The sequence below is a fragment of the Leptopilina heterotoma genome, unplaced genomic scaffold (assembly GCF_015476425.1).
Source record: "Leptopilina heterotoma isolate Lh14 unplaced genomic scaffold, ASM1547642v1 Lhet_275, whole genome shotgun sequence".
NCBI classification, from domain to species: domain Eukaryota; kingdom Metazoa; phylum Arthropoda; class Insecta; order Hymenoptera; family Figitidae; genus Leptopilina; species Leptopilina heterotoma.
The window spans coordinates 710,725-727,365 of record NW_025110983.1 but is presented as its reverse complement, the minus strand read 5'-3'; the positions used below and the strand labels follow the sequence as shown (position 1 = coordinate 727,365).

At 27.6% G+C, this 16,641-nt stretch overlaps 3 protein-coding genes across 6 annotated transcripts in view; 1 reads left to right on the top strand and 2 right to left on the bottom strand.

Annotated features, from left to right (window-relative positions):
- Positions 1–1,564: 1,564 nt before the first annotated feature.
- LOC122503922 (coiled-coil domain-containing protein 1-like) lies at positions 1,565–2,732 on the bottom strand. Its single transcript, XM_043614693.1, has 4 exons — positions 2,585–2,732; positions 2,155–2,226; positions 1,876–2,046; positions 1,565–1,773 (listed from the first exon to the last, which is right to left on the bottom strand). Exons 1-4 carry the CDS (start codon positions 2,730–2,732, stop codon positions 1,565–1,567), a joined length of 600 nt encoding a protein of 199 aa, XP_043470628.1.
- Positions 2,733–3,806: 1,074 nt separating this feature from the next.
- Positions 3,807–5,227, bottom strand: LOC122503921 (aspartic and glutamic acid-rich protein-like). Its single transcript, XM_043614692.1, has 7 exons — positions 5,092–5,227; positions 4,951–5,040; positions 4,538–4,732; positions 4,209–4,325; positions 4,056–4,157; positions 3,939–4,013; positions 3,807–3,886 (listed from the first exon to the last, which is right to left on the bottom strand). Exons 1-7 carry the CDS (start codon positions 5,225–5,227, stop codon positions 3,807–3,809), a joined length of 795 nt encoding a protein of 264 aa, XP_043470627.1.
- A 578-nt stretch (positions 5,228–5,805) lies between these two features.
- The window catches only part of LOC122503970, a 144,233-nt gene continuing 133,397 nt past the window's right edge, over positions 5,806–16,641 (top strand). For 2 of the 4 annotated variants that reach the window (XM_043614777.1, XM_043614775.1), the window contains exon 1: positions 5,809–6,325. In XM_043614777.1, coding sequence (XP_043470712.1) covers positions 6,265–6,325 — 61 coding nt within the window. In that variant the 5' untranslated portion in view covers positions 5,809–6,264. Of the gene's footprint in view, positions 6,326–16,641 lie in introns of all 4 variants that reach the window. The other 2 variants (XM_043614776.1, XM_043614778.1) reach the window with 2 other exon arrangements.

The following is a 16,641-nucleotide window of genomic DNA, read 5'->3' as shown; positions in this document are numbered from 1 at the left end:
TATTTTTTAAAATTCAAATTTTTTCAAATGTCAATGTTTTTCTTAATTCTAGGACAAATCAAATTCGATGGACAAAGAATATTTAATATTAAAATTTTAGTTTAATGTGAAAAAATAATAAAAATAAATTAAATTTTTTTTTTTTTTTTTTTTTAATAACTTTTAACATTGGCTAAAATAAGATCGAAAAATAATAACTATAATAAAGTCTGTAATGTCCGACTGGTATTAATAAAAATACTTATTAGGGTTTTAATTAATATAAACGTTTTTATATTAAAAAAAAAAAAAAAAAAAAAAAAAAAAAATGAAAAAAAATGAAAAAAGTTAAAAGTGGGCTAAAAGTGTAAGATTTATTTTTTTACAGCTTAATTACCTTACAAACCTTGTGTTTAATAAATAAATAATAATTCTTGAGAAAGAATTTCTATATATGTTTAGTAATTGAATTATATTTTGGAATTTATTCACCTAAATTGTGAAAGTGGAAAAAAATTTATGGAGGTAACAATAATTAGAATTATATGTGTATAACATTCATACAGTTTAGGGTTCATTTGTACATATATTATATTCGAAACTTTCAGAGTGCGTTACCTAAGAAATTGACCTTTCTTTTCACCTTGAGGAATACATTTAAAATGTTAGTGCCAATGCAAAAACGCAGCTACCGCTTCGGAATTCAATGAATTTTGTAAAGGAACATTCCATTTAATGTTTTCTTTCTTTCTTTTTTTTGGGGGGGAAAAAATAAAAGAAAAAAGAAATGAAATTATTTGCCACCTTCTTTGCCTTCATTTGTCTTTATTTGCAACACCGCCTTCACTGTCACTTTATTCAATGTCTGATATAACATTTCCTTCCAAAGGTCTCCTCGAGGAAGTGAATTTACATAATTCTTCGCTTCTATGTAGATTACAATCGACATATTCATCGCTATTTAAAAAAAAATTTATAAAGAGAAGAAGATCGAAATATTGATGGGAGTTAAACTTTGGTACAAAATGAAAAGTGGTATTTATATTTCAGAAAAAAGTTTTACTATAGGTAAATTGTTGCTAGTTGAAGATAATAAAAAAAAAGTAAGCTGTGGGAAAAGTTTTAATGTCAATAATGTTGCAACCTAAATGTAATAGAGAACTAGACAAAAATCGGTGTTAACTTATGAAAACTAAGTTCTTTTAGTTATGTTAGTGGAAAAATTATGCTGGTTATGAATGATTTAAAGAAAATTTTTTTTAGATAATTTTTTCATCATCTTTTATTTCTTCTAACGCGATATTTTTTTGTAACATTTTTTGTAGCATCATCTTCATGATCTTCTGTATTTTATTGTACAACATTTTGTTCAGCAACTGTTGTATTTTCTTCTACAACATTTTCATCTTCTTTTATAACATCTTCTGCATCATCTTTTGCATCATCTTATATAGCATCTTATACATCATCTTCTGTACTATCTTGTGTACCATCTTCTGTACTATCTTCTGTTGCATCTTCTACAATATCATCTGCATCTTTTTAAAAAGCATCTTTTTTTCTGCTACAAAATATTTATCTTATTCTATAACATCTTTTGTACTTTCTTGTACAACATCTTTTGCATCATCTTGTACAGCATTTCTGTATCATCTTCTACAGCATCTTCTGTATCATCTTGTACAGCATCTTCTATACCATCTTTTACAACACTTTGTGTATCTTCTTGTACAACAACTTCTGTACTTTCTTCTACAACATTTTCAACTTTTCTTATAACATCTTCTGCATCATCTTGTACAGCATTTTTTACAACACCTTGTGTATTTTCTTGTAAAGCAACTTCTGTATTTTCTACTACAAAATATTTATCTTATTCTAGAACATCTTCTGCACATTCTTGTGCAACTTTTTTTGCATCATCTTGTACAACATCATCTGTATCATTTTGTACATCATGATTTGTATTTTCTTCTACAACATCTTTATCATATTTTGTAAAATCTCCTGTACCATTTTGAAGAACATCGTAATTCTCTTTTTTTACAGCATCTTTTGCAACTTCTTCTAAAATACGTTGAACTTATTTTGAAACTCCTTCTCTACCATCTTGCACCATATCTTCTGTATTTTCTTCTGCAATATCTTTATCTTATTCTACAATATCTTCTGCACCATCTGCTACAATATCTTCAGCACCATCTGCTACAATATCTTCTGCATCATCTGCTACAGTATCATCTGTATCTTTTTATACAGCATTTTCTGTATTTTCTTGTAAAATTTCCTTTGCATCATCTTGTACAGCATCTTCTGTACTATCTTCTACAACAACTTCTCTATCTTCGTGTCTAGCATCTTATGTATTTTCTTCTACAACATGTTTAACTTTTTTTATAACATCTTCTGCACCTTATTATTCATAACAAAAAGGACCACATCTTCTGTATTTTCTTCTGCATTATCTTTATCTTATCTTTTAACTTCTTCTGTACCACCTTGCACACCATCTTCTGCATTTCTTTTTGCAATATCTTTATCTTATCTTGTACAGCATCATCTGTACTTTCTACAATATTTTCTTCTTATTCTACATCTTCTGCACCTCCTTGTGCCACTTCTTTTGCACCATCTTGTGCAGCATCTTCTGTACCATCTTCTACAACATCATTTGTATCTTTCTCTAAATCATCTTCTATATTTTCTACGGGACGCATGATTATTCGCCAAATGTTATTTTTCCGAAATGTCATTTTACCAAACTGCACTTTTGCGAATAGTCATTTTTGCGAAAAGCCAATTTTGCGAAATGTCACTTTTGCGAATTGTCATTTTTGCGAATGACCATTTTTGCGAATTGTCAATTTTCCGTAAAGTCATTTTTGCGAATCGCCATTTTTACGATTTGTCAATTTTTCGAAAAGTCATTTTTACGAAAAGAAATTTTTGTGAAATGTCATTGTTGAGAAAAGCCATTTTTGCGAAAAGTCATTTTTACGAATTGCCATTTTTCAGAATTGTCATTTTTGAGAAATGTCATTTTCGCGAATTGTCACTTTTGCGAATCGCCATTTTTACGAAATGTCATTTTTGCGAACAGTCATTTTTGCAAAAAGTCATTTTTACGAATTGTCATTTTTGCGAAAAGCTATTTTTGCGAATTGTCAATGTTCCGAAAAGTCATATTTGCGAAAAGCTATTTTTGCGAATTGTCATTTTTGCGAATTGTCAATGTTCCGAAAAGTCATATTTGCGAATCGCCATTTTTACGAATTATCAAAATTCCGATAGTAAACTTGTATGCATATATATAGATTCACTATTGGAATTTTCGCAAAAATGACTAATCGTAAAAATGACATTTCAGAAAAATGGCTTTTCGCAAAAATGACTATTCGCAAAAATGACTTTTCGGAAAATCGACAATTCGTAAAAATGTCGATTCGCAAAAGTGAAAATTCGCAAAAATGACATTTCTCAAAAATGACAATTTGCAAAAATGTCCATTCGCAAAAATGACATTTCAGAAAAATGGCTTTTCGCAAAAATGACAATTCGCAAAAGTGACATTTCGCAAAATTGGCTTTTCGCAAAAATAAGTATTCGCAAAAGTGCAGTTCGGTAAAATGACATTTCGGAAAAATGACATTTAGGGAATAATCATGCGCCCCATTTTCTACTATAAAATATTTATCCTATTCTACAATTTCTTCTGTATTTTTTACAACCAAACATTTATCTTATTCTGTAACATATTCTGTACCTAGTTGTACAACTTTTTTTGCATCCTCTTATACAGCATCTTCTGTACCATTTTTTACAACACCTTAGGCATCATATTGTACAGCATCTTCTGTATCATCTTCTGTTGTATGTTCTACAATATCATCTTTTTCCAGGGCATCTTCTGTATTTTTCACAACAAAAATATTTATCTTATTCTATAACATCTTCTGCACCTTCTTTTGCATCACATTGTACAGCATCTTCTGTACCATCTTCTGTATTGTCTTGTACAGCATGTTCTGCACTTTCTTCTACAACATCTTTATCTTATGTTATAACATCTTTTGCACCTTCTTTTTCATCATCTTGTACAGCATCTCTTGTACCATCTTTTGCAACATTTTCTGTACCATCTTCGACAATATCGATTGTATTTTTTTGAAGAGTATCTTCTGAATTTTTATCTACAAAATATTTATCTTATTCCATAAAATCTTCTGTACCTAGTTGTTCATCTTCTTTTGCATCATCTTCTGCAGCATCTTCTATACCTTTTTCTGCATCATCTTTTGTATTGTCTTGTACAGCATGTTCTGTACTTTCTTCTACAACATCTTTACCTTATTTTATAACATCTTTTACATATTCTTTTGCATCGTCTTGTACAGCATCTTCTGTACTATCTTCTATAACATTTTTTTAAACATGTTCTACAAAATTATTTGTATCTTTTTGAAGAGCGTCTTCTGTATTTTCTACTAAAAAATATTTATCTTATTCTATAATATTTTCTGCACCTTTTTCTCATCATATTGTACAGTATCTTCTGTACCATCTTCTGCAACATCTTCTGTACCATCATCTGTTGCATCTTCTACAATATCATCTTTATATTTTTCCAGAACATCATCTGTATTTTCTACTACAATATATTTATCGTGTTCAATAACATCTTTTGTACATTCTTGTGCAACTTGTTTTGCATCATCTTGTACAGCATTTTCTATACCATCTTCTTCAGTATTGTCTTATACAGCATGTTCTGTACTATCTTCTACAACATCTTTATCTTATTTTATAACATCTTCTGCACCTTCTTTTGCAGCGTTTTATACAGCATCTTCTGTACTATCTTCTATAACATTTTTTTACCATGTTCTACAAAATCATTTATATCTTTTTAAAGAGCATCTTTTGCATTTTTTACTACAAAATATTTATCTTTTTCCATAACATCTTCTGTACCTTTTTGTGCAACTGCTTTTGCATCATCTTGCACAGCATTTTCTCTACCATCTTCTACGTCATTTTTTGTATTGTCTTGTACAGCATGTTCTGTACTTTTTCTTACAACATCTTTATCTTATTTTGTAACATCTTCCGTACCATCATGCGGAACATCTTTATCATCTTTTGGTACAGCATCTTCTGTAACTTTTTCTAAATTACCGGTAATGTTTAGATGTTTACGTAATTTTGAATTTAAGTCCCATAAACAACCTAAAATCTGAATTCCAGTCATCTAAACTAAACAATTGATGCTAATTTAATTCTTTTTCGGATTCATTCACGACCACCGCTTTCATTTCCTTCAAAATTCAGTCCATGGCTATTCACACCAAGGAAAATTTGTTTCTCCTCATTCCGAAATCATTTGGAATTTTCAATATACATAATTATAATCATTACGCATACAAGATTCCAGCATTTCAAAATAAAAAACATTTTTTTTTTTGGATTTTGAAAAGAAAAGTTATTTGATGTAATATTTATCTTTTTCTGTTCGGGAAATGCTAATTGGTCCATATTATATTCGTATCTTATTATCAAGTTATATAGAATAAGAGAGTGGAAGGTTAAATATCAACGAGATGATTAGAAGGCCACAACCCTTCTAATTTGATTTGAGACCACTTCCACATTTTAGAGCTATATAATCGGGGTGAGGATATCACTGGGAATTGAGAGGGGAAGTGGGGGGATGATTACAGCAAAAAAATTATTGAATAGTGGTGGCAATGTTAGCCAGTACGGTATAGTTAACACTCCCTTCTTTGTTGCAAGTTTGCTAGAAAGGTGACTATGCCAAGAAGACAGGAGGTATTGAGCACGCCTTTACGTATCCAGTCACCTTTCTCTCTTCGTGACCGTAGCATATGTTTTGCGACGTGAATGGAGCTCTCGCGGCTTTGAACGGCGCTCCATAACAAGCTCCTTGTCACTTAGTATCTCATTTCAAAAAAAAAAAAAAATTTTTTTTATATCTCAATTTTCTTTAATTTTAAAAATCATCATTCCTATTTCCACAAGTGTGATTTTTACCCCGGAAAAGTGTATTTATTTTTTAAAATAATAATTCCTCAAAAAAAAATCACGTGCTTTGCTGAATTTTAAGAGCGCGGTTTTTTTTTTAAATAAGTGTCTTCACGGAGTCAATTGTCGCATGAATGAGTGCACGGGGGAAGGGAAAGATTGTTTTGCGGTTTTAGAAACAAGAAGTTGGGGAAAATAAAAAAGTTTTGAAAGTTTAAACGTTTTAGAAAAACCAGAAAAGACAAGATGATGATGTTTCTAAGCAGCAGTAGCCTCTTGCTCGTTCTGGCTGTCATCTCGCAGACCGGTAAGTGATTTTTTCACATTTATGGAATAATGTCCCATATACATGTAAATTAAATCTTGTTTTTTGCCTTATTTTTTACCTACGGTTTTTTTGTTTCATTTGTTTATGGATTATTTATTCACGTGATGAGCTCTTCTTCTTGGGGGGAAAATCAAAGTTTTTTTTGGACTTTGAACAGCACCCGATTTGTCATAGAAAACATTATTAGATGTTACGTAAACTCTTCTTGACCTTCTTTGTCATTTTTGCTTATCTGCTTCTTGATCTTTTTTCATCAACTTTTTTCTTTGGGTTTTCTTTGAGATTCTTTAGTGACTTACTCATCTACTTCTTGATCTTTTTGGTTACTTGTTTCATCTGATTCCTGATGTTCTTCATCCCTGTTTTTATTTTCTCCTTAATTTTCTTTAACCTCCTTGTGAAGGAGGATTATTATCATTATCATCATCAACATTATCATTATCATTATGTCCTTAAACATATTTTACACCATTATGTTGATTCATAGTAAACTTTTAGGTCACTTGGGGTACGTTAGGTTATTCTATCATTTGCATCATCTGCTGATGAATTAGATGAAGTAGGAGGTGATGCTACTTTATCTTCCTTCACGTCATCTTTATCATGTTCAATGTCTTCATTAACTTGTTTTGTAGCTCCTATCTTTTGTTAATAATTTGCATAATTTATAGCATATGTTGGATTTCCCCTTTCTCATCATGTCCATCATACTATTTTTTTGCTATCTACAAAGTTTATCTTTGTCAGTATTTTATACTTTGCTTCATCTTCCTGAACATCTTTTCTATCTTCTTCAAAATTTTTAAAAAATTTTTTCCACAACATCTTCTGTATCATTTTCTACAACATTTTTTGTATCTTCTTGTACAGCATCTTCTGTATTTTTTTGTGGAACATCTATATCTTATTTTATAACACCTTCTGTACCATCTTGCACAACATCTTTATCATGTTGTACCGCATTTTCTGTAACTTCTTCTACAACAACTTTATCTTATTCTCCATCTTCTATACCTTTTGGTACAACATCTTTCGTACCTTTTTTTATTCTATCTTCTGTATTTTCTTTTACAACATCTTCATCTTCTTCTACAACATTATCTGTAACATTTTCCACGACATTTTTCGTATCTTTTTGTACAGCATCTTCTGTATTTTTTTTACAACTTCTATACCTTTTGGTACAACAACTTCTGTACCCTTTTTTACTTTACCTTCTGTATTTTCTTCTACAATATCTTTATCATATTCTACAACATTTTCTGAACCATCCTGTTCAGTATTATTTGTATATTTTTTGTAGAGCATCTTCTGTATTTTCAACTACAAAATCTTTATCTTATTCTACAACATTTTCTGTAACATGTTCTACAACATCTATTGTGTCTTCTTGTATAGCATCTTCTGTATTTTCTTTTACAATAAAATCTTTTTTTTACATTTTCGTCTTATTCTATAACATCTTTTCCACCTTCTTGTACAGCTACTTTTGCATCATCTTGTACAGCATTTTCTATACCATCTTCTTTATCGTCTTGTACAGCATCTTCTGTGTTTTCTTCTACATCATCTTTATCATATTTTACAAATTCTTTTGTAACATTTTTTGCAACATTTTCTACAACATCTTTTGTTTCTTCTTATACAGCATTTTCTGTATTTTCTTCTACAATTTCTATACTTTTTGGTACAACATATTCTGCATCTTTTTTTACTTTACCTTCTGTATTTTTTTCTGCAATATTTTTATCTTATTCCACAATATCTTCTGTACCATCTTCTAGAGTATAATCTGTACTTTTTTGTAGAGCATCTTCTGTATTTTTAACTACAAAATCTTTATCTTATTCTACAACATTTTCTGTAACATTTTCCACAACATTTTTTGTGTCTTGTACAGCATGTTCTGTATTTTCTTCTACAACATTTTTGTCTTATTCTGTAACATCTTCGCACTTTCTTGTGCAACTACTTTTTCATCATCTTGTACAGCATTTTCTATACCATATTATGCACCGTATTGTACAGCATCTTCTGTATTTTCTTCTACAACATTTTTATCTTATTCTACAACATTTTCTGTAACATTTTCTACAACATATTTTGTATCATCTTGTACAGCATCTTTTATATTTTCATCTACAACATCTTTATCATATTTTGTAAGATCTTCTGATTTTGTACAGCATCTTCTGTAATTTATCCTACAACAACTTTATCTTATCGTACATCTTCTATACCTTTTTATACAACATCTTCTGTATTTTTTGGTACTTTATCTTCTGTATCTTTTGGTACTTTATCTTCTGTATTTTCTTCTGCGTCTTCTTTATTATTTTCTGCAGCATCTTCTCTACTTTCTTCTGTACCTTTTTGTGGAATTTCTTCTGTAACATCTTCATCTTCTCGAGTATCATTTTGATCCTCTTCTGCACTACTTTCTTGGTCATCTTCTACTTTGTTACTAATTTCCGCAACTGTTTTTGGAAAAATGAAAAGAATTAAATATTAAAGATTGTTTTTTACCACTTTTCATTTTCCGGAGGGAGAAAAAAATTTTCTCCTTAGAAATATAATTATTGTTCGAATTTTTTTTTTTTTTTTTGAAAAAACAGTCCTGCTTCCTTATTTCATTATAAATTCCACAGTACACAATTAGTAAAGATGTTATAAGACAGGAATAATATTTCTCAATTGGCTCCAATTAGACAAATATAATTCATTTCTCCTGCGCACAAGTGATTTCACCCCTCTGCGTGAAATAATAAACAAGAACCAAGAGGGAAATAATAATTGAATAATTTCCAACATTATCTCATAATAATATAGTTTGAAGTAAGTTAATATTGTTTTTTTCGTGAAGAAAAGAAAAGAAGAAAAAAAAATGGGAAATATAATTAAAGTAGACCGACTCTTGAGTGAGATGTTATTTTACTTGTGTAACCTCCGGATTATGAAACATTAAAAGAAAAGTAAATGCTACTGTCTGCCAAAACCACTTTATATATATATACATTTTTCTTTTTAAATTTCTTGCTATACTTTTCAACAGTGTATTTGGGTGCCCATACTTATTTACCTTCTCATGTTTATTTTAAGGCGGAAGCGAAAGTTAGACTGGTTTTTGGATGTGTATATTGTCAATCGTTGAACGCGTTTTCACTCCAATTCAAATTCATGGGATTGCGTTCACTTTCATCTGAAAACTGACCTTAACCTCACACGCTTCGTCACACGCATTTTATTACATTATTATTATAGTATAACTATGATTGCTTAATTAAAAAATAATATTTCAAAACTAGTTCAATTTTCGGGAATTGTTACACAAATTCAATAGAGAAGGAAATTTTACTTTTTTTTTTAAGGAAATATTTTCCCTTTTTTTTCTTTCTTTTCATAATTTTTTTTTTTCGTGTAATTCGGTTTAATTTGTTAAATTAGATTTTCAATTTTCGGTTTCGAATGACGTGCACGATTGCGATGGTGAAATTATTTCTAAAAAAATAAAAAACAGTGCGCAATGGAGGTCTGCGCAATTTATACGTGCGCAGAAGGTTTATGCGCGTCCTCCACTTGCGCAATAGTTTTCTGCGCAATGTACAATTTGCGCAATAAACTTCTGCGCATTTGATATATGCGCAGCAGTCTTCTGCGCATCGTACACTTGCGCAATAGACTTCTACGCATTTTATATATGCGCAATAGTGTCCTACGCATTTTATATATGCGCAGTAGTCTTGTGCGCATTGAAACCTTGCGCAGTAGTGACCTACGCATTTAATATATGCGCAGTAGTCTTCTGCGCATTGTACCCTTACGCATAACCCTTCTACAATGAAAAAAATCAATTAAAAGTTAAAAATAATGAAAAATTGTGTAAATTACAATAAATATTTAATTTTCATTAAAAAAAAAAATTAAACATACAGTTGAAAAATTGTATTAAGAAATTTTTTAATTTTCAATATTGTTGTTTAAAATTTAATATAATTGAAAATAACTTTTGTCGATAAGGACAAAAATTTTATAAAAACTTGTTCCCCTTCCTCTTGTCACAAAGTCCTTCTTCTGCCCGCTCCCCTGGAGGCATACGCCTCTCTCGCGGGACCATAGAAAATTATTCGTATGGATTTCCGCGTGTGTGCCAGTTATTCAATGCGAGTTTATATTATACACATTACGTAAACTGACATTTTCGCTTTAAATCCACCTTTGGCGGGCAGTCTTTTTACTGTTGTGTGTTTGTTGTTGGGCACACACTTACACACATTGAAACTATATTGGACTTAAAACGAGAGTAATAGTAATTTGAGACACGCCACAAATCACTTTTAAAACGTTTCATTATAATAGTATCAATTTTCTTCTCTCCCGTTCATTTTGGACGTCTCTATTTCGTGAAAAATTCACTCTTTAAATGTCGACGTTAATGATTGGTGGATTTAGGAGAGGGGTGGGGGGGGGGGTTCTTTCTAAAATGTCAAGTGTTCCAGAACTTAGGTGCTATTTTTTGACACTTTTTTTCTTTCTCCTTAGTTTTTGAATTAATTTTTATCAATGTATAATGATAATTATTATTATTTTGTTATTTAATTATATTTTCTTATTTTTGGTTAACTTTTTGAGTGAAATTGAAAATTGTGACAAATTTTGAGGTTCTGTGGTTGCGCATTAACGTTCTGCGCAATATTCAGCTGCGCAGATGACTTGTGCGCATTCTGTAGCTGCGCAATAGCGTTCTGCGCACTATATACCTGCGCAGTAACCTTCTGCGCAATATTAAGCTGCGCATTAGCGTTATACGTACTATATACCTGCGCAGTAACGTTCTGCGCATTATTTAGCTGCGCAATAACGTTCTATGCACTATATACCTGCGCAGTAACGTTCTAAGCAATATTTAGCTGCGCAGTAGTGTTCTAAGCATTAATAATTAAATTCCGCTGCAAACTCCTCGGTAAAATTTAGTGAAAAAACGACATAAAAAATTTCAGGTTCAATAAATTTTTTCTTTAATTACAAAACGATAAATTTTTTCCAATGGTTTCAAATATAAAAAAAAGACATTCCAAGAATTGAATTGCTCCACATATAGAGTTGAAATATCATTAAATTATTGCGAAAATGAAAAACAATTCAACTATGACAGAATTCAATCGTATTTCATCTATAAGAATTTAATTGAATTAAATAACATTAATTATCGCCTTATAAAATGAAATACGATGAGGTGCGCATATAGAAAGAGTGAGAGAGAAAATGCGTAAAGTTGCAATGAAAAGGAAAGTGCACATGAATTTCATGTGTATTTAAAATGAAAAAAATATATATATATATGTGTTTAAATACCCGACCCATCATGACTAAGTAAAATTGCAGTGAGCCAGAAACATTTAATATTGTGAATTGAGTTTTCTATTAATTAAGCATAATAATAAGGCTCCGTTTCACGTTGGCCATCTGCTTGTCAGAAAAGTGTGTTAATCCACTAACTGTTACCAATTTCAAGATAGAATATAATAATAATAATCACTGTTTCTCTTTTCTCGAATTATCTCGAAATATTTAATTTGTAATTGTTATTTTTTAATTTCACTTTTTATAAACGGAATAAATTAATTTATTTTCATCCTGTTTTAAATTTTTATTTTTATACATTTGTTAATTGTTAATTGTTAATTTTATAAAATTGTTATAATCTCTTATTAGTTATAAACAATTTTTATTTATTTGATAACTGTAGTTAAACATTTTTTTTTTGAACAATTTTTTGAAACAAACGGTTAATTATTTATTTAAATATATTAACTACTAATTATTTTATTTTTAAATAAATTCGTATCAATATTTGTAAATAAATTAATAATTATAATTATGTTTATTACTATTTTATTATGAATTTTTTACTAACGTTATTATTATTAATTATTATTATTATTATTATTATTAGTTTAAAATTAATAAATAGATAAAATATTTACAAAACAGTAATGAAAAAATAATTTTAAAAAACTTATTATAAAAATAAAAAAAAATCCTCCGTTGCAAGGATCGAACGCACAACCCAAAGAGGAAACAATCAACAACTTTACCTCGAAGCTAAGACACTACATATTTTTTGTATTCAGAATTTTTTTTAATTTTCATTATTTGATTAAAAACTTTATAAAAATACAAAAATTAATATTATTTATATTTAAAAGATTACTAAAAATACAAAATTTTGCATTATTACCTTGGAAAATTATTTATTAAACAAAATTTTTACATTATTTTGGTTAAAAATTAATAAAAAAAAAAAATTTTTCATTTTTAGTTTAAAAAGTAATAAAAATTAAAGATTTTTTTATTTTTTGCTTAAACATTTAATTAAAAAAATTCTTAAACGTTTTGCTTAAAAAATTTAACAAAAAAAAAACAAAAATTTTACATTATTTGCTTAAAAAATGATTTAAAAAAATAATTTTACATTATTCGCTTGGAAATTTAATGAAACAATAAAATTTTGATACTCTTTGCTATAAAAAATTAATAAAAATAAAAAAATTTTTAGACTTTGTTTTAAATTTTTAAAAAATTACAAATTTTACATTATTCTGTCAAAAATAATAATAATATTATGGTTTTTATTATTCAATTAAAAAAATAGTAAACATAAATGAATTTCACATTTTTTGCTTTAAATTTTAAAAAAATTAAAGAGCTCTGCCCGTATAAGAATCTTAAATAAATAAAAAACAAAAAAATTCCAAAACAATTTTCTTAAAAAATTAATAAAAATTAAATATTTTACATTATTCGTTTAAAAAAATGATAAATTCAAAAATTTTTCATTATTAGCTTGAAAAATTAATAAAAAAACCCAAATGTTTACATTATTTTTGTTTAAAAAATAATAATGATAAAAAATTTTACCTTATTCGCTTAAAAAAATAATAAAAATAAAAGATTTTAGATTATTTACTTAAAAAATTACTAAAAATAAAAAAAATTTTCATTCTTAGCTTGAAAAATTAATAAAAAAACCCAAATTTTTACATTATTTGATTAAAAAATAATAATGATAAAAAAATAATAATGATAAAAAATCTTACCTTATTCGCTTAAAAAAATAATAAAAATAAAAGATTTTACATTACTTACTTAAAAAATTACTAAAAATAAAAAAATTTTTCATTCTTAGCTTGAAAAATTAATGAAAGAACAAAAATTTTACATTCTTTAGTTAAAACAGGATACAAATAAAAAATTTAACATTTGTTTAAAAAAATAAAAGATTTTTTTATCTTTTTTGATTAAAAATTTAATAAAACAAAAATTTTATACTATTTGCTTGGAAAATTAATAAAAAAAAAATGAAAAATTTTACAATGTGAAGATGAAATTAAATAAAAAAAAACCTACAGTATTGTAAAAGAAAAAAAAATGGTAAAAGAAGAAAAATGCAGTAAATTGGAAATTAATTAAAATGAAGTGTCCAATTTCGAAAATTAGATTTCTCTAAATTTAGAATTTAAAATTTTAATTTCATTAGTTGTAGACCATTGAGAATTCTAGTGTGAATCGGAAATGAAAGTATTTCATAATGTAACATCGTTATGCAAATGCCTTCCTCATTGATGCTCACGATAAATATATGTATTTTGTGCTCCTTTTTTTTCTTTTTTAATGAACATTCACTTTTGTAAAAATTTCCCCTTCCCCCCCCCCCCTCACAAAAAAATAACACGAAAAAAATGTCAACATTCGAATAATTCGAATTATATTAAAATACCAAAAAAAATTTTTTGACTTCATTAACACATTTTCTATATTCTTGAAATTTAATAGTCCATTAAACAAAAAAAATATCCGGATACTTTGCGTATAAAATGCCTAAAAATAATTCTTGAATGCATTAACACATTTTCAATACCTATTCTTAAAGTTCAATAATACATTAAAAAAAAAAAAAAAAAAAAAAATCGGATCTTTTGCGTAAAAAATGCTAAAAAATTATTCTTGAATGCATTAACACATTTTCTATATTCTTGAAGTTCAATAATGCATTTAAAAATAAAATAAAATAATAATAAAAAAAAAAAAAAAAAATCCGGATCCTTTGCGTGGGCAATAGTCACAGACCCATTTAATTCTCCCAACATCAAGTAACTTATCGCCTTCAATGCAAAGTACAACATTTTATCCAGTCAGTTACTGATCTGTCGAGTCCTGTTCTCAACTTGAATGAAAATGATGTCGAGTGTACTTTATTTTATGGTCACGTTTAAATATATATACACCAATAGCAGAGAAGGATATCACTGCGATATATAAATAGTCTATACAGGGATTTTATCCTTATCGTTTGACTATAAAATTTAAGGGTTTTGTAAAACAACGACAAAATTCCTACGTGGGATTCAATCGTTTCCCACCTCCCTCCCTCCCTCCTCTTCCATCTGGATTTTATTTATTTTAATGTTAAATTGAAACATTAATTTAATTTCTATTTTTAACCTTACGAAAAAGTGATAAAATTTTTTTTTTAAATTTCTGTACTAAAAACAAAATTAAATAAATGATTTTTTTATTTTTTATTTTTAAATTATTAATAATAATATAATTTATTTGATGCAATTTTTACATTTTTCTTTTTTTTTATAAACAGCAACGTTAGCCACGTGGTAAAATGCTTGACTTCTGTGTCTTCAATACAAGTTCAATTCCTGGTAAGAAAACTTTTTTTTTTTTTTTTTTTTTTTTTTTTTTTATCTTCAATTGGCTTCGTGGTAAACTATTCGACTTTTACGTCTGCGACTCTGGTTCAATTCCCGGACATTTTACATTTATTTTTATTTTAATCAAGTGATTTTTATTTCAATTAGTAAATAAATAATTAATAAATGAATAAATAAACATAAATTAACAAATAATTCATAAGATATAAATAAAAAAAATAAAATAATAAAAAAAATAATAAAATAAAAAAATAAATAAAAAAATAATAAAAAAAATACATGTAAAACTTTTATGCCAAGGTACAACTGAACCTTTTTTGATAAGACACTTTACTAAAACATTAAATATTCAAATATTCGACCTTGACTTGTTTGACAATGGAAAACACTTGTTAGTACCTTTTTGTTTAATTTTTTTTTTTTTTTTTTTTTTTTTTTTTTTTGAACAAAAAAGCCATTAAGTCTTAAATGTCGTGGTCTAATTGAAAATTGTATATAGAGAGGATAATAATAATTGAACCAGAGAAAATAATATACAATCTTGGGGTGTGGAGAGGTTCCCTGATAAAAGTTGAGGAGCGGTGGCATCGTTCAGAGGCGGGTTCAATCACCATTGTTTTTCGTTTCCCTCCCTCATCGTTGAACTCGCACAATTGTTTCAAACTTACGTCTATTATATATTTCTATCCATTATGATAATACGCCAACTCTTTTGAATATTTCAAATATTCTTTATTTAAACTCAACATTTCGTTTTGGAAGAAAATTTTTTTTTTTTATTTTTGATTTTCAATAATTACTTATTTGTTACCATTTTTTCTGTTTTTTAAAACATTTTCTATATTATTGAATATTTTTAGCATTTTTTTAGAAGAAGGGGAGTAAATTTTACCATAATTTAAAGCAGAAAAGTTAAAAAAAGCAAATATGGAATTTCGGAATAATTGCAGTGGCTTAGCTTCGTGGTAAGGACCCCGACCGTTCAGTTTTGCATTTGGGGTTCGATTCCCACCAGGGATATTTTTTTTGTAAATCAAAATTATTAAATTAATTTAAATATTGTACTGTTGATAATGTTAAGAATTATTATTTATTAAAATAACATTATTTTTTATAACTTTAATAAAATTATTATTTATTTTATTGTGCTAAGAGATTTTAGGCATTTTTCAGAAGAAGGGGAAATTTAATATTTTAATTTTACTGCAATTTGAAGCAAAAAAGCAAACAAAAAAGTAAAGTTAAAGCGAAAATTGAATTTCGAAATAATTGCAGTGGCTTAGCTTGGTGGTAAGGACCCCGACCGTTCAGTTTTGCATTTGGGGTTTGATTCCCACCAGGGACATTTTTTCTCTAAATAGGTACAAAATTATTCAATTAAATTCCAAATTATTCTATTTATTATAATAATTATTACTATTATCAGTTATTAATCACTTTTTATTATTTTAACAATTTTATTAATTATTATAACAATTAATATTATTATTTGTGTAAATTAATTATTGTTTTACTTTCAAAACTTTTTGTATTTTTAAATTCTTCGCAAAATTTACAAAATTTAAATATAAA

Excerpts from the sequence above, each read along its gene's own strand:
- LOC122503922 (XM_043614693.1), bottom strand. The coding sequence starts at position 2,732 with ATGACATTTCGGAAAAATAACATTTGGCGAATAATCATGCGTCCCGTA. Across the intron at positions 2,227-2,584 it reads AAAAGAAGTGGCACAAGGAG|ATACAGATGATACTGTAGCA; the intron begins GTGCAGAAGATG and ends CTGTATAAAAAG. Across the intron at positions 1,774-1,875 it reads AAAAAAAGTTGCACAAGAAT|ATGATGCAGAAGATGTTATA; the intron begins GTGCAGAAGATG and ends ATGCTGTACAAG.
- LOC122503921 (XM_043614692.1), bottom strand. The coding sequence starts at position 5,227 with ATGACTGGAATTCAGATTTTAGGTTGTTTATGGGACTTAAATTCAAAA. Across the intron at positions 4,326-4,537 it reads AGAAGATGTTGCAGAAGATG|GTAAAGATGTTGTAGAAGAA; the intron begins GTACAGAAGATA and ends TTATAAAATAAG. Across the intron at positions 4,014-4,055 it reads ACAAGATGATGAAAAAGAAG|AAAGTGCAGAACATGCTGTA; the intron begins GTGCAAAAGATG and ends ATGTTGTAGAAG.